The sequence below is a fragment of the Lithobates pipiens genome, unplaced genomic scaffold (genome assembly GCF_037356315.1).
Source record: "Lithobates pipiens isolate NorthernLeopardFrog02 unplaced genomic scaffold, aLitPip1_a1.2 Scaffold_19, whole genome shotgun sequence".
NCBI lineage: Eukaryota > Metazoa > Chordata > Amphibia > Anura > Ranidae > Lithobates > Lithobates pipiens.
This window is the reverse complement of record NW_027507764.1, coordinates 353,240,099-353,260,696: the sequence shown is the minus strand read 5'-3', so window position 1 is coordinate 353,260,696 and position 20,598 is coordinate 353,240,099. Positions and strand designations below refer to the sequence as shown.

Below are 20,598 nucleotides of genomic sequence, written 5' to 3'. Positions count from 1 at the left end.
CCACAATACATAGGGTTGACGTGCACTACTGCTGACCGCTGCCCTATACTGCAGCAGTCCTTCAGCGGTATAGGGACTGACGCACAGTCTGCTAAACACTAACACACAACCTGCTTGGTCCACAAAAGTTCTTATAAGGACTGGTAACTTGGTATAGGGTGCTACGGTACATAGGCCTGAGTGCAGTACAGTCTGCTGTTCTGTAAGGACTGCTATCGGTCCACAATACATAGGGTTGCCGTGCACTACTGCTGACCGCTGCCCTATACTGCAGCAGTCCTTCAGCGGTATAGGGACTGACGCACAGTCTGCTAAACACTAATACACAACCTGCTTGGTCCACAAAAGTTCTTATAAGGACTGGTAACTTGGTATAGGGTGCTACGGTACATAGGCCTGAGTGCGTTACAGTCTGCTGTTCTGTAAGGACCGCTATCGGTCCACAATACATAGGGTTGCCGTGCACTACTGCTGACCGCTGCCCTATACTGCAGCAGTCCTTCATTGGTATAGGGACTGACGTACAGTCTGCTAATCACTAACACACAACCTGCTTGGTCCACAAAAGTTCTTATAAGGACTGGTAACTTGGTATAGGGTGCTACGGTACATAGGCCTGAGTGCGTTACAGTCTGCTGTTCTGTAAGGACCGCTATCGGTCCACAATACATAGGGTTGCCGTGCACTACTGCTGACCGCTGCCCTATACTGCAGCAGTCCTTCAGCGGTATAGGGACTGACGCACAGTCTGCTAAACACTAACACACAACCTGCTTGGTCCACAAAAGTTCTTATAAGGACTGGTAACTTGGTATAGGGTGCTACGGTACATAGGCCTGAGTGCAGTACAGTCTGCTGTTCTGTAAGGACCGCTATCGGTCCACAATACATAGGGTTGCCGTGCACTACTGCTGACCGCTGCCCTATACTGCAGCAGTCCTTCAGCGGTATAGGGACTGACGCACAGTCTGCTAAACACTAACACACAACCTGCTTGGTCCACAAAAGTTCTTATAAGGACTGGTAACTTGGTATAGGGTGCTACGGTACATAGGCCTGAGTGCAGTACAGTCTGCTGTTCTGTAAGGACCGCTATCGGTCCACAATACATAGGGTTGCCGTGCACTACTGCTGACCGCTGCCCTATACTGCAGCAGTCCTTCAGCGGTATAGGGACTGACGCACAGTCTGCTAAACACTAACACACAACCTGCTTGGTCCACAAAAGTTCTTATAAGGACTGGTAACTTGGTATAGGGTGCTACGGTACATAGGCCTGAGTGCAGTACAGTCTGCTGTTCTGTAAGGACCGCTATCGGTCCACAATACATAGGGTTGCCGTGCACTACTGCTGACCGCTGCCCTATACTGCAGCAGTCCTTCATTGGTATAGGGACTGACGTACAGTCTGCTAATCACTAACACACAACCTGCTTGGTCCACAAAAGTTCTTATAAGGACTGGTAACTTGGTATAGGGTGCTACGGTACATAGGCCTGAGTGCGTTACAGTCTGCTGTTCTGTAAGGACCGCTATCGGTCCACAATACATAGGGTTGCCGTGCACTACTGCTGACCGCTGCCCTATACTGCAGCAGTCCTTCATTGGTATAGGGACTGACGTACAGTCTGCTAATCACTAACACACAACCTGCTTGGTCCACAAAAGTTTTTATAAGGACTGGTAACTTGGTATAGGGTGCTACGGTACATAGGCCTGAGTGCAGTACAGTCTGCTGTTCTGTAAGGACCGCTATCGGTCCACAATACATAGGGTTGACGTGCACTACTGCTGACCGCTGCCCTATACTGCAGCAGTCCTTCATTGGTATAGGGACTGACGTACAGTCTGCTAATCACTAACACACAACCTGCTTGGTCCACAAAAGTTCTTATAAGGACTGGTAACTTGGTATAGGGTGCTACGGTACATAGGCCTGAGTGCAGTACAGTCTGCTGTTCTGTAAGGACCGCTATCGGTCCACAATACATAGGGTTGCCGTGCACTACTGCTGACCGCTGCCCTATACTGCAGCAGTCCTTCATTGGTATAGGGACTGACGTACAGTCTGCTAATCACTAACACACAACCTGCTTGGTCCACAAAAGTTTTTATAAGGACTGGTAACTTGGTATAGGGTGCTACGGTACATAGGCCTGAGTGCAGTACAGTCTGCTGTTCTGTAAGGACCGCTATCGGTCCACAATACATAGGGTTGACGTGCACTACTGCTGACCGCTGCCCTATACTGCAGCAGTCCTTCAGCGGTATAGGGACTAAGAGTTTTGTCACAGGGTGATTTAAAAAATGACAGGCAGAGGAAGAGGCAGGCCCTTCCGCAGGGGTGGTAGGGGTAGGGCAGGAGCAACAGCCTTGAGCCAAAGTGGGAAGTTGCAGAAGGTGCGTTCAATTACTTTAAAGGACGCACCAGACTTGGTTGAGTGGCTCACTCAGCCTTATTCTTCTGCACCCTCCTCATCCTCTCGATCTGCACCCTCTTCTTCACTCTCTGCTATGTGCACCCCCAAAGACACTACCACCAACAACACCACCACCACCACATACCTTCCGCTTGAGTGCAAATGGGGGCCTTCATGCTCCAGTGTTTTAATAGGGACCCCCGTATAAAAAGCATGAGGGTCAAGGACCAGTACTGGGTGGCAACGTACTTAGATCCCCGGTACAAACACAAAATGGCGGAAATGTTACCGCCGTCGCAGAGGGCTGTCAGAATGCAGCACTTCCAGGCCTTGCTTCGAGAAATGCTGCATTCTGCTTTTGCGTGCGCTGGCAGAGGAGCAATTCCCACTCCCAGAGAAGGATTTGCGGGTACCAATCCAACAGCGCCTGCAAGAAGAGGCCGGTTTGAAGATGTGTTGGTGACTTCGGATATGAGGTCATTCTTTCAGCCGACCCATCGACAGGTGTCATCCGGATCCAGCATCAGGGAACGCCTAGACCGTCAGGTGTCCGACTACATTGGGTTAACGGCCGATGTGGACGCTCTGAGGAGTGATGAACCCCTAGACTACTGGGTGGGCAGGCTTGACCTCTGGCCAGAGCTTGCCCAATTTGCAATCGAACTGTTGGCTTGCCCCTCATCCAGTGTCCTGTCCGAAAGGACGTTCAGCGCAGCAGGGGGGATTGTGACCGATAAGCGTACTCGCCTAGCTCACGACAGTGTTAACTACCTCACATTTCTAAAAATGAATGAGGCATGGATCTCGGAGGAATTCAACACATGTGATCAGTAGACCATGTATATGTCTATAAACAATTTTTGGAATCAAGCACACAGACCTTCTTAATTCATTTGGCTCACTTCCCTGACCCAAAAAAGCACACCGTACTATATGCCCCTACCCTCCTCTTTGAAGAGGTTGAGCGGTGTCATATTTCTACTGGGGCTGCTTATTATGAGGGGTTCCCACCATCCCTGTGCTGTGCTGACTTCCTCCTGGGTGTTCTTATTATGAGGGGCTCCCACCATCCCTGTGCTGTGCTGACTTCCTCCTGGGGGTTCTTATTATGAGGGGCTCCCACCATCCCTGTGCTGTGCTGACTTCCTCCTGGGGGTTCTTATTATGAGGGGATCACACCATCCCTGTGCTGTGCTGACTTCCTCCTGGGGCTGCTTACGGTGCTGCTGTCAGCGCTGTATGTCACGGAGCTGCTGTCAGCGCTGTATGTCACGGAGCTGCTGTCAGCGCTGTATGTCACGGAGCTGCTGTCAGCGCTGTATGTCACGGTGCTGCTGTCAGCGCTGTATGTCACGGAGCTGCTGTCAGCGCTGTATGTCACGGAGCTGCTGTCAGTGCTGTATGTCACGGAGCTGCTGTCAGCGCTGTATGTCACGGAGCTGCTGTCAGCGCTGTATGTCACGGTGCTGCTGTCAGCGCTGTATGTCACGGAGCTGCTGTCAGCGCTGTATGTCACGGAGCTGCTGTCAGCGCTGTATGTCACGGAGCTGCTGTCAGTGCTGTATGTCACGGAGCTGCTGTCAGCGCTGTATGTCACGGAGCTGCTGTCAAGCTGCTGTCAGCGCTGTATGTCACGGAGCTGCTGTCAGCGCTGTATGTCACGGTGCTGCTGTCAGCGCTGTATGTCACGGAGCTGCTGTCAGCGCTGTATGTCACGGAGCTGCTGTCAGCGCTGTATGTCACGGAGCTGCTGTCAGCGCTGTATGTCACGGTGCTGATGTCAGTGCTCTGTATTACGGTGCTGCTGTCAGTGCTCTGTATCTCCTGCACCCTCTTGTTTGCCTACCCTGGTCCCTGACCTTCCCTCTCCTCCATTGCCTTCATTAGCTCCATAGTCCTGAATTGTCAGAACAATTTCCCAAATAAAAAAAAAATGCTTGTAGTTATCGATCCCAAATTCACCTCATACATGTATTATGCTATTGTCCAGGTGGTGGGACTACGTGCTACCCCCTAATAATTACCCCGTGGCCGCAAATTCGACCTAAAGGTTTGCGAAATTCGCCTCCCATTGAAGTCAATGGAGCCCGCGGCGAACGGTCGTTTTCGCGAACGTTTGTGCCCGTTCGCGTTTCGCGTTCGCGAAACGTCCCGTCGGAAGTTCGTCCATCACTAACCCTGAGGCTCACTGACCTGGACCTGTCTAGCACCCCGCCTTGGGGAATACTTCTGTACAGGGTTCTGTATCTGCAGGGACCAATGCATAAAGGTCACGTTACAGGCAATTCCCACGTTTTTCCATCATTATCAGAGCGGGGCCTGGTACCATCCATCTCAGTGTCATAGCTGCAGGAATGCATCTGAAACACCAATCCCTTGATCTCTACAGGAACCATTGAGAATCTGGCAATGCTTTGCAGAAATCTGCAAAACAGTGGCCATCACCTTCTGATACTGGTGAAAAAAACTGATGCTATTCTTTGGAGGTGGGAGTTATATACAAGGGAGGACGTCCTGTCTGTTTGCCAGCGTTCATTTACCCATAGGTGGCGCACAACCCAGGTAGTTTCGTTTAATAAAGTGATACTGAAGTCTTTTTTTTTTTTTTTTTCTTAAATAACAAACATCATATGTGCCTTCTCTGTGCAGTGGTTTTGCACATAGCAGCCCAGATTCTTCTCTTCTCAGGCCCTCTTCTGCACTCCTTTCCCCTCCCACCTGTTGAGTGCCCCCACAGCAAGCAGCTTGAATCCATTCAGAGCAATGGCCCAGCCCCGCCCCCTCTTTCCTCATTGGCTCACTGACTGACAGTTTTGGCTGGATTTGGGCCTAAAAGAGCGATAGCACAGACACCTTTTAAAACTAGTCTTCAAGTAATAATTTAAAATGGTTCTAAAAGGGGGTGTGGCCAAGTGCATGGAGCAGGAGGACGTGTTCTCCTGAGCTCCCGCACACCCCAGACTTCTCATAGCTCTCAGCTCTTGACATCTTTGATATCTCTGTCCTCCCCCCACCCTTGCAACACTACCAGCATGGCGGTTGAGGCCTTGGTTTTCTTTTCTTACCTCTGCTTCCCTTTCTATACTGTTTTTCATACTTACCTCCTATTGGTTCCCCTCCAACTGCTGCTCTACTCCCTCCCCATATCCTCCCCCCCCCACAGGGACACAGACCGCCCTGAAAGTTTACTCTCTAAACTGCAGAGGACTTAAAACCCCGGAGAAGAGAAGGCAAATACTATATCATTTTCATAAGAATCGCACTCAGATACACCTTCTACAGGAGACCCACTTTAGATCTGATACGGTACCCCAGCATCTCCACAAAAAATAGCCCACCTGGTTTCATAGTACTTATCCCTCCGTAAAGTCTAAGGGAGTCTCTATTGCATTCCACGCCTCATTCACACCAGATGTCATTGACACCTGTATAGATCCACCAGGGAGATATCTCTTTCTTAAACTGTTATACATGAACATGATCTATACTGTTGTTAACATATACTCTCCAAACCAGGATCAGCAGAAATTTCTCTCCTTGGTGGTTGCCCACTTGAAACAATTCAGCACAACCAATGTGATCCTGTGAGGTGATCTCAATGTCGCTTTGATATCTCGTCTCGACACATCGACTCCTCAATCTCCCTGGCTTCCCTGACCAAAATACTAACACTTTTGGCTGAGTTGTCCCTGGTGGATGTCTGGAGGACACTACACCCCACCACTAAGGACTATACATACTATTCCTCTGCCCAATCTTCCTACAGCAGACTGGACTACCTTTTTACCTCACAATCTTTACTTGACTGTTCCCCCATCGCCTCGATAGGGCTCACACTTTGTTCAGACCATGCCCCCATACACCTGCGTTTAGGGAATATCCCCACACATAAGAAGAGAGCTACTTGGAGATTAAATGACAACTTACTGTCTGACACAGTCTGCACCCAAGACATCATACAGACCATCAAACACTTTGTAGTAGACCATGCACAGGACGACACCATAAAGGGCGATTTGCTCACTACTCCCAAGCCAACAAGTGCGGAAGACATCAAGCAAATACCCTACAACCCCCGGAAATCCATTACTTTCATCAATGCCTCATCCAAGGGTAAAATACAGAACTTAGCCATAGCCGAAGAATTCCGCCACTACTACTCCTTCCTGTACAACCTCCCCCCCAGACGTCATCATCCACATCCCAACCAGGTAAAGCAATGCAAGATCTGACCTCATATGTTCAGGAAACCGCACTCCCGACCATTCCAGTTTTGGACACGGAAGACCTAGAATCTGCCCTATCAGATACCGACTTTCAAATGGCCATAAAAAAAATCTTAAAAATGGTAAGAGCTCTGGCGGGTTCACTTCCCGCTTCTGCAAAACTTTTGCCCCCCCAACTAGCACCCCTACTGGCGAAAGCATTTAATGCCATTGACAATACCCTTGCCTCCTCCCCTACCTTACTCCAAACCCAAATAGTGGTCACACCGAAAGCGGGCAAGGATCCCTCCTTATGCTCCAACTATAGGCCAATACCCCTCCTGAATATAGATTTGAAGCTGTACACCAAAATCCTGGCAAACCGCCTCTCCCCCTTATTACCCGAGATAATACATAGAGATCAGGTGGGTTTTGTCCCTGGACGTGAAGCCAGGGACAACACCACCAAGACTATTCACCTCATAGCATACGCCCAACGCAATCACATCCCAACCTGTGATGCTGAAAAGGCCTTTGATTGGGTTAGCTGGCCTTTTCTCCAAGCCACCCTCTCCCTGATAGGTCTAGGCCCGAAAATGCTCTCATGTATTATGTACCTTTACTCCAAACCATCTGCCACAATGTTGGTGAACGGTATTCAATTGGAAAAACTTGTGATTGCCAATGGCACCAGGCAAGGCTGCTCCCTCTCCCCACTTTTGTTTGCCCTTGTAATTGAAAACCTAGCCCAGGCCATCAAAGTTAACCCTAATGTTCATGGCGTACAAACCCCTTCCTCCAAATGTAAGCTTTCCCTATATGCGGCGACCTACTCTTATATGTAACTCAACCCCATATCAGTGTACCATCCATACTTGCAGAGATTAACCGGTTTGGCCGCTTCAGTAACTATAAATTAAATAGCTCCAAAATGGAACAACTGAACTTTTCCCTAACGCAAGCTACCATTTCCTCACTCATAACCAACTTTTCCTTCAACTGGCAGACAAAGTCAATTTCATATCTAGGGATAGCCATCCCAAAACGCACCTCAGACATATATGCCCTGAACTTAAGCCCATTGCTTACTAAACTCAGGCGCCTCACTGAAAGTCGAACGGACCTACCCGTGACCTGGTTTGGTCACATGAATACCTTGAAAATGGACATACGGCACAAACTATTGTATTTATTCTAAGCCGTCCCGACTTTCTGCCATCTGCATTCTTCCGTACCCTCCACTCTATGGCAATCCGATTTGTATGGATGGGAAGTTACCCAAGGTTGAAACAAGCTCTTGTGCTCTCCCACCTCTACCCGACCTTGAACTTCATCATACATGAACAGTGATCTCCCGCATATTAGAGTGGTTCCCCGTCCCTTGATCAAGGCCTCCACCTAAGTGGAACAAGACTTTTCTACAGCAGACCTTCGGGCAATGTTGTGGGGCCACGACCGGACCCACAAGTCTCTCTTACTGTTATTCCCACTCACCAGAGATGCTCCTGCAATCTGGTACCGAAGAAAGGCGAGTACTCGCTATCCTCCGAACCGAGCCCCCTTACTCCTTTATTCGATAACCCAGCCCTCCCAGAGATCAGCACGACACACATCATAGATAACTACACCAGGGACTCCTGGCCCACAGCACAACAATTTGTTAATAATACCAATGGTACCTTCGAACCAAACCACTGCAACCTCCAATATAACGTGGCTTATACGCTTCGTTTGCACTTGACTTCCTACTGTAAAAAACTCCACGACTCCAAACAGGTTCATAGGTCCCTGACTAGCTTTGAACAGCTATGCACACTTTCAGAATACACCACAGCCTGGTCGGAGGAACTTGGGAGAGACATGAGAGGTGGAGTGGTGTAAAGCATATCTTTTTACTCACAAATCATCCATCTCAAGCTACACCCAGGAAAAAAAAACGACAAACTGGTATCAAGGTGGTATTGAGTGCCAACCAACCTCAAGATCATGTTTCCTTCAACCCCTGACACCTGCTGGAGATGTAACTCCACTAAAGGTATGTACATGCACATCTGGTGGGACTGTGACATGATCCGCCCATTCTGGAAGCAAATCTTCCAGATCTACTCAGAAATATACGACAAACTACTTGCACCTTCACCCTTTATTGCTCTCCTTTCCAGATTACCTGGTGCTGCCAAATCACAAAAAAACAACCTCTTCTTCCTCAGTTCCGAGGCGGCAATTAATACCTAGACACTGGAAAACCACCTCCCCCTTCTCTTATAGAATGGGTAGGAGAGATGAATAATATGATAATGTAGGAGAAAGTTGTCCTTCCTCTGGAGTATTTGGAGGCATTACTCTACTTTAGATAAAATGAAAAATAGACTTTCAACAGCAAACGCTCCCCGAGACACTCTGCACTCTCTGGCTCATGCTTTTAAACCCAGGGAGGAATGAATCAGTCAGGATGAGACTCGCTGTCCCCACACTTCCCTCAATCCCCCCCCCCTCCAGTTTTCCACCCTCTTTACTACTTCTTCTTTCCTTTATAACTATCCTCTCTGGGCATACATATAGCCACCACATGAAACTGTATGTATTCTGATTTACCAATACGGTTATTTCAGTCACTCATGAGACTTGTAAATACACCATCTCCATGTTACTGAAAATTTCCATTGCTTAGACAAAATACAAGGTTCTCCCTCAGCCGCTGGACGCAGCAGGATCCCATTGGGGCATCCAAACCGACGGAGAACGTGCTTACTCAAAAATCAACATTAAGCTTGTGATTCTACTTCTGGACGCATACCTCAAGTTACTAAGTTGTACCCAACAGATTGCACTATAGTGATCATTTTATGTAATGCAATGTATTAGACCAGCAGGCCTACTGTCAGGCACCTGGTCCTGTTATTTTTTTTTCTGTTCTCGGTCTATATACATGTTAAAACAATAACATTTATTGAACCTAAAATGGCTCTAAAAGCTAAGGGTTCTTTACCTTAATGCATTTTCAACTGTTGCTCCCCTCAATCTCCCATCTAAAATACTAACCTAAACCTGATATCAATTCAGCGCTGTGCCCGAGAGTGGCACCTTTCTCCTCTCACTCTTGAAGGCAACAACAGGAGCCATTGCAGTCAATAAAATCAAGCGAGGAGGAAGCAGGGGGTAGAAAAATGGCATTAGGGTTATTTTAAAACTGTAATTAAGAAAAAGCAGATGCTCACAGGTTTTATTACATCCTTTTTAAAAACTACAAACCTTATGTGTATGATCCATAATCCTCTTCAAGACAGGTGACAAAACCACCCTGGAATTAAACAAAGATACACTTTGTCAAATTAGAATTTTATTCTTATGTCAAGATTACAGTTACATTTAACTGTGTCAATAGGAAATTTGATCGCTGAAAAGATCATCAAGACAAACACATACTTCAACTGATATGTATGCTTATTTAAACTTCTAGTCCAAACCATACAGAGAGTATAACATTCCTATTTTTTCCCTCATCCAAAGGGGGAACAAATGAAGATCTTACCTTTGGGACATCCAGAAGCAGTCCAACTAAGGAATGGACAACAGCAAACAACTGCCAACAGATCCAATGTGCCCTGATGTGAAAAGAGAACTTGAAGTTGTTCTGCCTAAGTCAACCAGAAGTATGAAAGGAAAGTACAAATTTCCTACAAAGGTCAACTGGAGCAAAAATTGAGATGAAAACCTCACAGCCTGATCCAGGGTCAACAAGGGGAATCAGCTTCTCCCTGGTGCTGGACAGAGAGACCCAAGAAAAATGACCTGGTCAATGAAAGATCAGAACCACCCTAAGGGTGTCCTAAGTCTAAACTTACCTGAGCCTATTTGAGTCTAATGACATATGTTTGCTTGCACAGAATGGCCGTTAGCTCAGATATACAAGGCCATGACTATCGTCAAAGGAGCCCTAGAGGTTGTGGCTGGGACTACAGTAGTCCCAGAGAGCATGTAGAGAGCTTAAGTTCAGTCTCACAAAGTCACCATTGCCAAATACTGCAAGGAACATGAGAACTCCCTTTTGAAGGATTAGACAAGGGCTAAGAGGACGATTTCTTCATCAAACAATGGCAAAGTAGAGCAAAGACTTGGCAAAACTGAGAACCAGCTCCAATCTCACCTATCTGCAGAAGGCTGGTGATCTGTAGGTACAGAGACCAGAAAGTCCTTCCGGGAAGAGATGCCAGACTGGTGGACAACATGCAAAACTCTGTCAGACAGTTTGTTTTACCTGGGCCAAACTGTCTGCCATCTACCCTACAGTTTTAGCACTGTTTGTACACACTGGCCGAATTTGCACACATGGGCTGGAATTGTCCAGTGATTCAGGAGGTTATGGTTGGGTGTGTCTAGCTGCATTCTTGATATTCTAGCAGGATCACTGCCATTGATGACTTTGGTGTGTCTAGTGGGTTTGGTGGAGGGAGGGGTTCCTACCAGAGCTTTGCAGACACTGTTCTGCATCTTCTCGTTTTTAGCCAGTAAGGCTAGAATACTACACCATGATACCTTTTTGGAAGCCCTTAATAAACAAAATGATACCATTTTATGAAGCAACCTGAGTAGAGGTTAAAAAGTATGAAAAAGTTTGACAGCCCTGGTTATCCTATCCCTCCACCGAAGCTTAGGGGTTCTGGGTAATTGTTTCTGCCATATGAACATCTCCATTGACCATTGTGGTGTTTGACGGAATGCATTTGGGTCTCAGCTATTTGGAGTAGTCATTTAGTTAATGGAGCTCCCTGCAACCAATCACTCAGAGGCCTCTAGGGTTGCAGCGGGGGGGGGGGGGGGGGGGGTCACTTTTAGAGGATTTGCAGTCTTAACCAGCGAGAATCTGTGTGAGGTGAGGTTAAGGTCTTGCTTGAATGTTGTAAAGACCCCAAATGACATTGCAGGAGACTCACCTGGGGGAGCCAAAGAGAAAACCAATGCATAGATAGCCATACAATTTGCAGTTTAGATCACCAAAAGCAGCAGTACTGTGCCCTCTTGGTTTAGAAACAGACATGTCATGACCAAGTAACAGTGAGGCAACACTGGGGTATGGGGCAAGGCCCAAAGTAACTGTAGAGGGGCAGGAGAAAAACCAATGCAGGAGAAGCAGTGAGAAGATGCTTCCTTGATGCTAATATGGGGCAAAGAGATCAGGAGTATGTGACACACCACTTGACATCTCAGTCCCTCAGGGTTAACGCCTTCCACAGTAGGAACCAGTAGAAAGCATGAAATTTGAAAGAGCACAGCGATCCAAAAAGAGAGAGTCGTCAGAGGCAGGGCAAGTGTTGAGGCAATACCAATAGCTCTGGACTTGGAAAGTGCTCAGCAGCCACCTTGTTACTAGAGCAAGGTATGGAATGTGCCCAACGCAGAACTTGATGCCCAAAAGTAAATTCCAGGCTAGCCCCACAATGTCACAGCACTCCAAAACTAGGATGAGGATAGCCCACACCTGACAGCTGCAACTGCAGAAACCAGCTCTAGCAACATATAGGAAGCTGCATATAACCTGTCGTAGCTACTCAAAGAAGCCCATGCCCTGTACTATATGATGAGAAAAATGTAAATACGCTTTAAAACAGTAGAACCCAAACATAATTAGTGAGAGTTTTGTTAGGATGGAACCACTGCCAGATCAGCAGTGGGAATGGCCCACTTCCTATTAAATGAATATTGGTCTGAAAATATTTAAGATGTACAGTTGTAGTTTATCAAGAGTTATCCAGTCTTCATATAGGACACCCTCAAATAAGCGGTGTAGCAGAAAAGTTTTGTAAGTCTTAAAGGGGTTGTAACGTTATTTTTTATTTTTTTTTAAACAACAAACATGTTATACTTCCCTCCACTGTGCAGCTCATTTTGCACAGAGTGGCCCCGAACCTGGTCTTCTGGGGTCCCTCGGCGGCTGTCTCGGCTTCCTCCCGCAAGTACTTCTAACGTTCATGAGAGCTCCCTCGCATGGTGAGAAGTACTTGCGGGGGCGCTCCCGTGATACAGCCGGCTGCTATAGCTGCTCGCTGTATCACTCGGCCCCACCCCCGGCGCCGCGTCAATGGATGTGATTGACAGCAGCGCGAGCCAATGGCTGCTCTGCTTTTAATCCATCCACTTCAGCCAATCAGCAGCCAGGCTGAGTGGCGAAGAGGACGTCGGGGGCGAGCGCGGGACTTTCAAGGGGTCAGGTAAGTAAAACGGGGGACTGGGGGCACCAGCACTGTGAGATGTTTTTTCACCTTAATGCATAGAATGCAGAAAATAAGAAAATAAAGAAAATAAATAATAAAATAATAATAAATAAATAAGAAAATAAAACAACAAATTTACTGGAACCAGGCGACAATAAAAAAACAAAAATCCTAAAAACAAATCAAATGCAGCCAACACGCCTAAGAATTGGCAAGCTGAAATACAATAGATGTTTGCTTCTAGGTTTTACACAGCTTTAATCCTAAAATAAGATAATTGTTAATACAATGGTTACATTTTTCTCAGTAGAAAAACAAACATCAATTCTCCCAGGACACTATCCAAAAAAACTGATTCATGTTGAGACTGGAAGAGGTTATATCAGGCTGTTCACTGTTTTACTGTTTTTCGTTTGTCAGCGTCCAAATACTACCGTGGGCAGAAATTGTATACCAAATTGTCTGGCAATCACATACAGCGAGGGAAAAAAGTATTTGATCCCTTGTTTGCCCACTGACAAAGAAACGCTCAGTCTATAATTTTAATGGTAGGTTTATTTTAAACAGTGAGAGACAGAATAACAGCAAAGATATCCAGAAAAAGGCATTTCAAAAAAGTTAAATTGATTTGCATTTTAATGAGTGAAATAAGTATGTGGCCCCTTCGCAAAACATGACTTGGTACTTGGTGGAAAAACCCTTGTTGGCAATCACGGAGGTCAGATTTTTTTTTTTTGTAGTCGGCCACCAGGTTTGCACATATCTCAGGAGGGATCTTGTCCCATTCCCCTTTGCAGATCCTCTTTGAGTCATTAAGGATTAGAGGTGGACGTTTGGTAACTCGAACCTTCAGCTCCCTCCACATATTTGCTATTGGATTAAAGAGGCTGTAAACCTCCCTGTGGAAGTTATACCTATAGGTAAGCCTAGAATAAGGCTCACCTATAGATACAGTAAATATCGTCTAAACGTGCGCCGTTTAGGAGATATTTACTGTGTTTTGTGCTGATGAGGTCATCAGCGCATGTGCTGTGAAGAAACAGTCCCCTGCGCCATTTCTTCACGAGCGTGTGCCATGACTGGTTGCTCCCGTGCGCATGTGACATCACACCAGCCAGTCAAAACCGGAGTCCGCAGGCCCTGAAGGAAGAGGCGCGAACATGGATATATACTACCAGAGAGGTTCACCTGCACATTATCATGATGATTGTATTTCTTAATCTAATTCATCTCAATATAACCATTTACCAGTTAATGCGTAAAACAGATTTTCCCCTCCGTGATCATTATAATGATAATCCCCTTAATTATCATAATGATGAGTCTGAACTGTCACCCTATAGTTATAACCAGCCTAACTCTAATTGACAAGGGAATCAGGTTTTTTACTAGGACCCTCTGGGACGAAAAAGGGGCCCAGACCCAAGAGAGGATCCAGAGGAGGAAGGAGGTCTCAGATGAGGAAAAAGAAGGACGACATAACCTGTGCGGGTGTGTTCAACCTGAGTAAAAAAAGTACTGACTAATGAGGAAAAATATGTTTTGGATAAGGGCTTTAAATTTCCCCCCCATAAAGGCTTGACAAATTTAATACCTTCATTGATATCCATAAGTACATTTAAAAAGTAAATATTCAAAGATATTTAATCTCCAACCCATATAGGAATATGGCCAGAGCAGCCACATCAGGAACTGTGCATTCAGGATTATCTAATCCATCTTTTTTTAAACACCCCCCACCCAGATGGCTCCAGCTGTTGGCATGTTCAAAAATGTGGTTTTAAAAGACCTTGCCAGTTTACCCCCCAAAAAAGTTTTCAGTAATCCCCTGTCGATTGCGGGTCTTAAGTCTTTGTGTGAACAGAAAGATTTGGTGATACGCCCCACGGACAAAGGTGGGGGCATCGTGTTACTTGACAAGAGTGATTATATTGGTGAAATGTATAAAATCCTGAGCAATCAGAAAACTTACAGAGTATTACCTAATAATCCTACACAATTGTACAAGACAAATCTTATCACTTTGGTTCACGAATACTAAACGATAAAGAAAAATCATTCCTTGTCCCCCTGGCTCCCAGAATTCTGGTAACGAATTATTTACCTAAAATTCATAAAAATCCATCACATCCCCCTGGAGGTCCAATCATTAGTGGAATCGATTCCATTACATCCTGTATCAGTAGATACGTTGACTTCGTCGGCCAACCTCTTGTTTGCAAAACTCTGTCTCAAAGACAACTAAAGCGGTTGTATAGTATATTTTTTCACTTTTACTTACAGGTAAGCTTATAATAAGGCTTACCTGTAGGTAAAAAAAAACATCTCCTAAACCTGTATGGTTTAGGAGATATTCACCTGGCAATGAACCGCTTATAGCAGCGGCGCATCCGCACAGGGGTTTCTCGGCTGGAAGCCTGGCAGATGCCGGACTCTGCCGGAAAGAAATCTCCTGCGTGCATGCGCGGGAGTGACGATATCGCCCCTCCGGCCACTCACAGCAACAGAGCCGCGATATCCAGAAGACACGCCGAAGGAACATGTCAGCTACCTCGGCGTGTATCGGGCGAGATGTCAGGGCCTCGTTCTAAGGTATTTCATAATGAGCTAGTATGCGGTGCATATTAGCTCATTATGCCTTTTCCCTTGCAGGTATGAAAAAAAAAATTCAGCGGGTTTACTACCGCTTTAAACTATTGGAAGCAGTTAATGTGGGAGGTGATTACATTATGGACACCGCAGATGTGGCCTCATTATATACCTGCATTGCTCACTACAGAGGTATTGAAGCTGTACAGAGTTTCCTTAATCGAGATCCCACTGTCACCTCGGTTCAGTCAGAATTTATTGTGGAACTACTTGAGTTTGCTGCTCATCATCATTATTTTTGGTTTGACGATAAGTTCTACCTTCAGCAGAGGGGTGTGTGTGCACCCCCCCCCCGCCCCCCCCCCCCCCCCCAGTCTGGCTAATTTTTTTATAGCCAAATGGGAGGAAGGAGGACGATGTCATCTATGCTGAGCAGAGACCTGAGCTCATTTTGTGACGAGGTATATAGACGACATCCCCCAATGAGATGGTACACCAGAATCTTTATCAGAATTCTTTTCATTCCTTAATGGTAACAATAGGGGTATAAGCTTTGTCCTACGAGTTCAGTGAGATCCAGATACACTTCCTAGATTTGGAAATTAAACTATGTGCGAAACAATTCAAGTTTAGTACATATTTCAAACCTACTGATCGCAACAGCTTTATTCCAGTTGCCATCACAAATTATGGTTGCGTTCAGTCCCCAAGAGTCAATTCCTGCATTTAGGCAGGAATTTTTCTGACATCAATACACTTAAGAATCAGGCTACTATATTGAAACAGAGGTTTCTTGACAAAGGTTATAGACAAGATGATATAGACTCCGATTTATAAAAAGTTCTGAATATTGATCGTGCTTCTTTGTTGGGTGATAACCCCCCCCAGAGATCGCAACAATTCTTAAATGGTCATTGTTAACATCCTTTTCAATAAAACACAGGCAAATTAAATCTATTATTGACTAGCATTGGGGAGTGTTGAGGAATGACCAGATCTTTGATTCCAGAAAAAGCTAAAGTTTTCTATAGGGGAGCCAATTTGTTAAGGCGTAAGATCGCTCACAATGTTATTGACCAACCAGCGAGGACCTCCTTTTTTCATAATCTAATTGGATACTATCCCGGTAAAAAATACAGTTTGCCATCAAGGAATTTTCAACAGTTACTAAATGCACTTTTCCTATCAAGCAATTTTGCACAAGCACCATTACTAATGTGGTGTATTTGTTGACCTGCCCATGCGGTAAACAGTAGTCGGACTATACGTGCGTTTTCCATTAGGGTCAGCGAACATATTACTAAAATAAAAAGTTGAAGCATTAAACATACATTTCCATGGCACTATCGTGAATTCCACAATTTTGATCCTAGGGGAACCAAATTTGTGATAATTGATAGATTCATTCCCCCATGGCGAGGGGGTGCCCCTACAAAGGGTGTTTCCAGATTGGAAACTTTCTGGATTTACCAGTTACAGTCCCACGCCCCACATGGTATCAATGTGGAGTTGGACATAAATGCTTTTATTAATAAGGCATAAGACCCACTTACAGTGGACCCCTTTTATGTCAAGCCTTCCTATTGTGTACCTTTTGGGAATATTATTTATTTTAATCTTATTTATATTGGTGTATGGTATATTAACCTTCCATTCACATCTATTTTAATTATGTATTTTTCTGTATAAAGGGGATTCTAAACACTCTCCTCAATTATTTTTTGATGTGCGCCATTTATCTGTTTAGCCTCCCTGGCGGTATGATTATTTCTGATTTTAGGTGCTGAAAGCGGTACCATTATTTTGCATGGAAATTTGGAATTTTATATTGTAGGCCTGTAATTCCTAGAAATAATTCACTTAAATCCGTCCAAGAGTCTAATAGACATCCCGGGTATGATACAATTTGAAATATGAATCATAAATTATAATATAATATATAAATATCTGTAAATAATTATAACAAATAATAATAATAAACATTATTCAATAATGTAATAAAAAACACTGAAATATGCTGAGTTGCAGAATTGTCGCTGTCATTACTTTTAGTGTTTGATGACGAAAATCCCCACAAATTACTATCTCTCAATTCTGCGAGTGATTCTAATTTATTATTGCTGTTTTCTAGCTGGTCTATAACCACTTTTGATGTAAACAGAAATTTTTTGGTTGCTATGGACAATCTCCAGTTTCCTGGCATAAAGAACAATATTTATAATATGAAACTGCATGCAGGACACTGGACAAACCACTAGGGACAAAGGGGATGTGTAATTATTTGATACAGTACTATAATCTGTAAGATTACAGTATACTGTATCTATACTGTGTTTTTTACTTAATGAATTTGGCGCCGAACTCCATCCCTGTGCGTCGCAAAGCTCGCAGGGAATGGAGTTCTGCGCTGTTACAGATGGAGCGAGACACGGCGGCTCACTGATCACAGCTGGGAGACATCGCTGCGATCCAGAGTCTGGCTCCAGAATACCGCTTATGGTAATTAAATCTCACCCCGAGCCAGACTCGGGAATACCACCAGGGAGGCTACGATGTGGCTTCATATTTGAATTGGCCTGAACGTTGTCATTATGGCCTTTTTACATTTGCCCAGTATCGCTACCATATGAATGTGATGTTCCATTATTAGCCAGTGTATATGCTGATAATATTGTGCGGCAAGTCTCTATGAACATGGTTAATACCCCATCCGTAGTTATTAGCTTATTTCTGGCCATTTTTATTCTCGGGACCCTCCTATTGGTTAACGGGTGCGACACGTCTACGGTCCATCGTGCTGTCAGTTGGTCTCGGGTGCTCTGTTGGGATCGAGGCTTGAATCGCCATAATTTCCGGTTTCACCCAGAAGTGACAATGGCAGGACCAGAGTGAGGCTTGGTGTGCGTTAGCTTCTGATCTAACCGGAAGCAATATCAAGACGCTTGTGTTATTTAACACGATCCTCGTTTCTGGCTGCTTTATTACTTATTCACTTTACTAATGCATGCAAATTAATCTATATTTAAGCCGCTGTGTTGCTGTATATTGAGCATTGTGTACCATCACTGGTGGGCCTCTATTCTGGACCGGAAGTGATGCTTGCTCATTGGAGCCACATCTCTCCTATATAAAGCACACTGGTGATGGTGGTCCCTTATACCCCAGATGAAGTCTACTTAGACAAAATGCATCGATAGAGGTGCCGCTATCACTATTGTGCCATCAAATATGCATTTTTTTCCAATTGACATGTGAGTGTTCAATTTTTTGTTTTTTTTAATAAATGTACTTTAAACGTTATCACACTATGTGGATCCCCTTTTTATTCTTTGGGTGTATCGTGTGAGCTGACTTTTACCTCTAGGATTGTCCCCATTCTGGCCGTTCAAACATTGGATGCCTATCTGAATATGTATTGATGCTCAAAGTTATACCAAGTTATCAGTGTTGATGTTATCGGGATTGTCGGTGGTCTTCCATCAACCATGGTGTTATGACACCCAAGCTTTTTTGACTTGAGAGGTATAGGCATTTTTAAAGTCCAACCCTTCTGGTAAGCCTTCAACCAATTAGTGTCATTTTTTTTCACAGGATACCCTTACAAGATTTCTTTCCCTTATTGATTTTTATTGATTTGCATTGTTAATTACATTTTTCATATAGTTATGGACATTGTTTACAGTCACAATCACTGGACTTTTTTTTGGTCTTTATTTTTTCATGTGGTGGACATTTTTTACAAATGCCATTTATGTATTTTCATTGGTTTATAAGCACTGCATAATTTGTTTCCTTTTTGTTTATGTGCTGCTCGTCTCCAGCTATGCTGGCTGCTTAAATCCTTCTACACAGCATGGTTTATTTTGTAACACTATTTTTGAACATGGATGCGGCCTGCAGCAGGGATGGCGTGGGCTTTGTTTGCAGTTAAGTGTCACATAATGTGCTAGTATGTAATGCATACTAGCACATTAGGCTTTAACTTTGCAGGGGCAAAGGAAGGAAGTAAAACCCATAAGGGTTTACTTCCTCTTTAAGGCCTGGAGACTGGCTAAGCCACTTCAGGATCGTAATGCACTACTTCCTGAGCCACTGCTTTGTTGCCTTGGCTGTGTGTTTTGGGTCACTGTCATGCTGTAATACCCATCCAGGACCCATTTCAATGCTCTGGCTGAGGGAAAGAGGTTCTCACCCAAGATTTGATAGTACATGGCCCCATCTATCGTCCCTGATGCGGTGACGCCCAACGCATAATGTTTCCACTTCCATGTTTGATGGTGGGGGCGGTGTTATTATTATACAGGATTTATATAGCACTGACAGTTTACGCAGCACTTTACAACATTAAGGCAGACAGTACAATTACAATAGAATTCAATACAGGGGGAATCGGAGAGCCCTACTCGTTAGAGCTTACAATCTAGGAGGGAGGGTCAAGTTATAAAAAGGGTCAATAGCTGTGGGGGATGAGCTAATGGAGAAAATAGTGCAGTTGTTAGATGGAGGCAGCATAGGCTTCTCTGAAGAGGAAAGTTTTAAGGGATCGACTAAGACAGTCTGACAGATTGGGGTAGTGAATTCCAGAGGATGGGCAAGGCTCAGGAGAAATCTTGGAGGTGGATATGGGAGGAGGTAATGAGGGAGCTAGAGAGCAGGAGGTCTTGGGAGGAACGAAGAGGGTGATTAGGTTGGTATTTTGAGACTAGGCTAGTGATGTAGCTGGGGGCAGAGTTGTGGATGGCTTTGTAACTTGTTAGTATTTTGAATTTCATTTGTTGGGCGAGTGGCAGCCAATGGAGGGATAGCAGACACTGTGGTTTTTAAGGTGGATGAGTCTGGCCGCAGCATTCATGATGGACTGAAGAGGGGATAGTCTATTTAACCACTTGCCTCCCGCCCTATAGGCAATTGATGGCGGCAAAGTGGTTTCATAATCCTGACCGGACGTCATGTGACGTGATCAGGATTATGAGCCGCTGCGCGCCCCCGGGGGTGCGCATCGCGGCGATCGTTATTGCGGGGTGTCAGTCTGACACCCGGCAACTACGATCTCGGTAAAGAGTCTCCGACTGAGACTCTTTACCACGTGATCAGCCGTGTCCAATCACGGCTGATCACAGTGTAAATGGGAAAAGCCGGTGATCGGCTTTCCCTCACTCGCGTCTGTCAGAC

At 45.2% G+C, this 20,598-nt stretch overlaps 1 protein-coding gene across 2 annotated transcripts in view; it reads right to left on the bottom strand.

Annotated features, from left to right (window-relative positions):
- SYCP2L (synaptonemal complex protein 2 like) overlaps nt 1-20,598 on the bottom strand; it is a 238,888-nt gene that overhangs the window by 144,281 nt on the left and 74,009 nt on the right. For both annotated transcript variants that reach the window (XM_077492189.1, XM_077492188.1), the window contains one exon: nt 9,878-9,926. In XM_077492189.1, the coding sequence (XP_077348315.1) occupies nt 9,878-9,926 (49 nt within the window). The remainder of the gene's footprint in view (nt 1-9,877; nt 9,927-20,598) is intronic.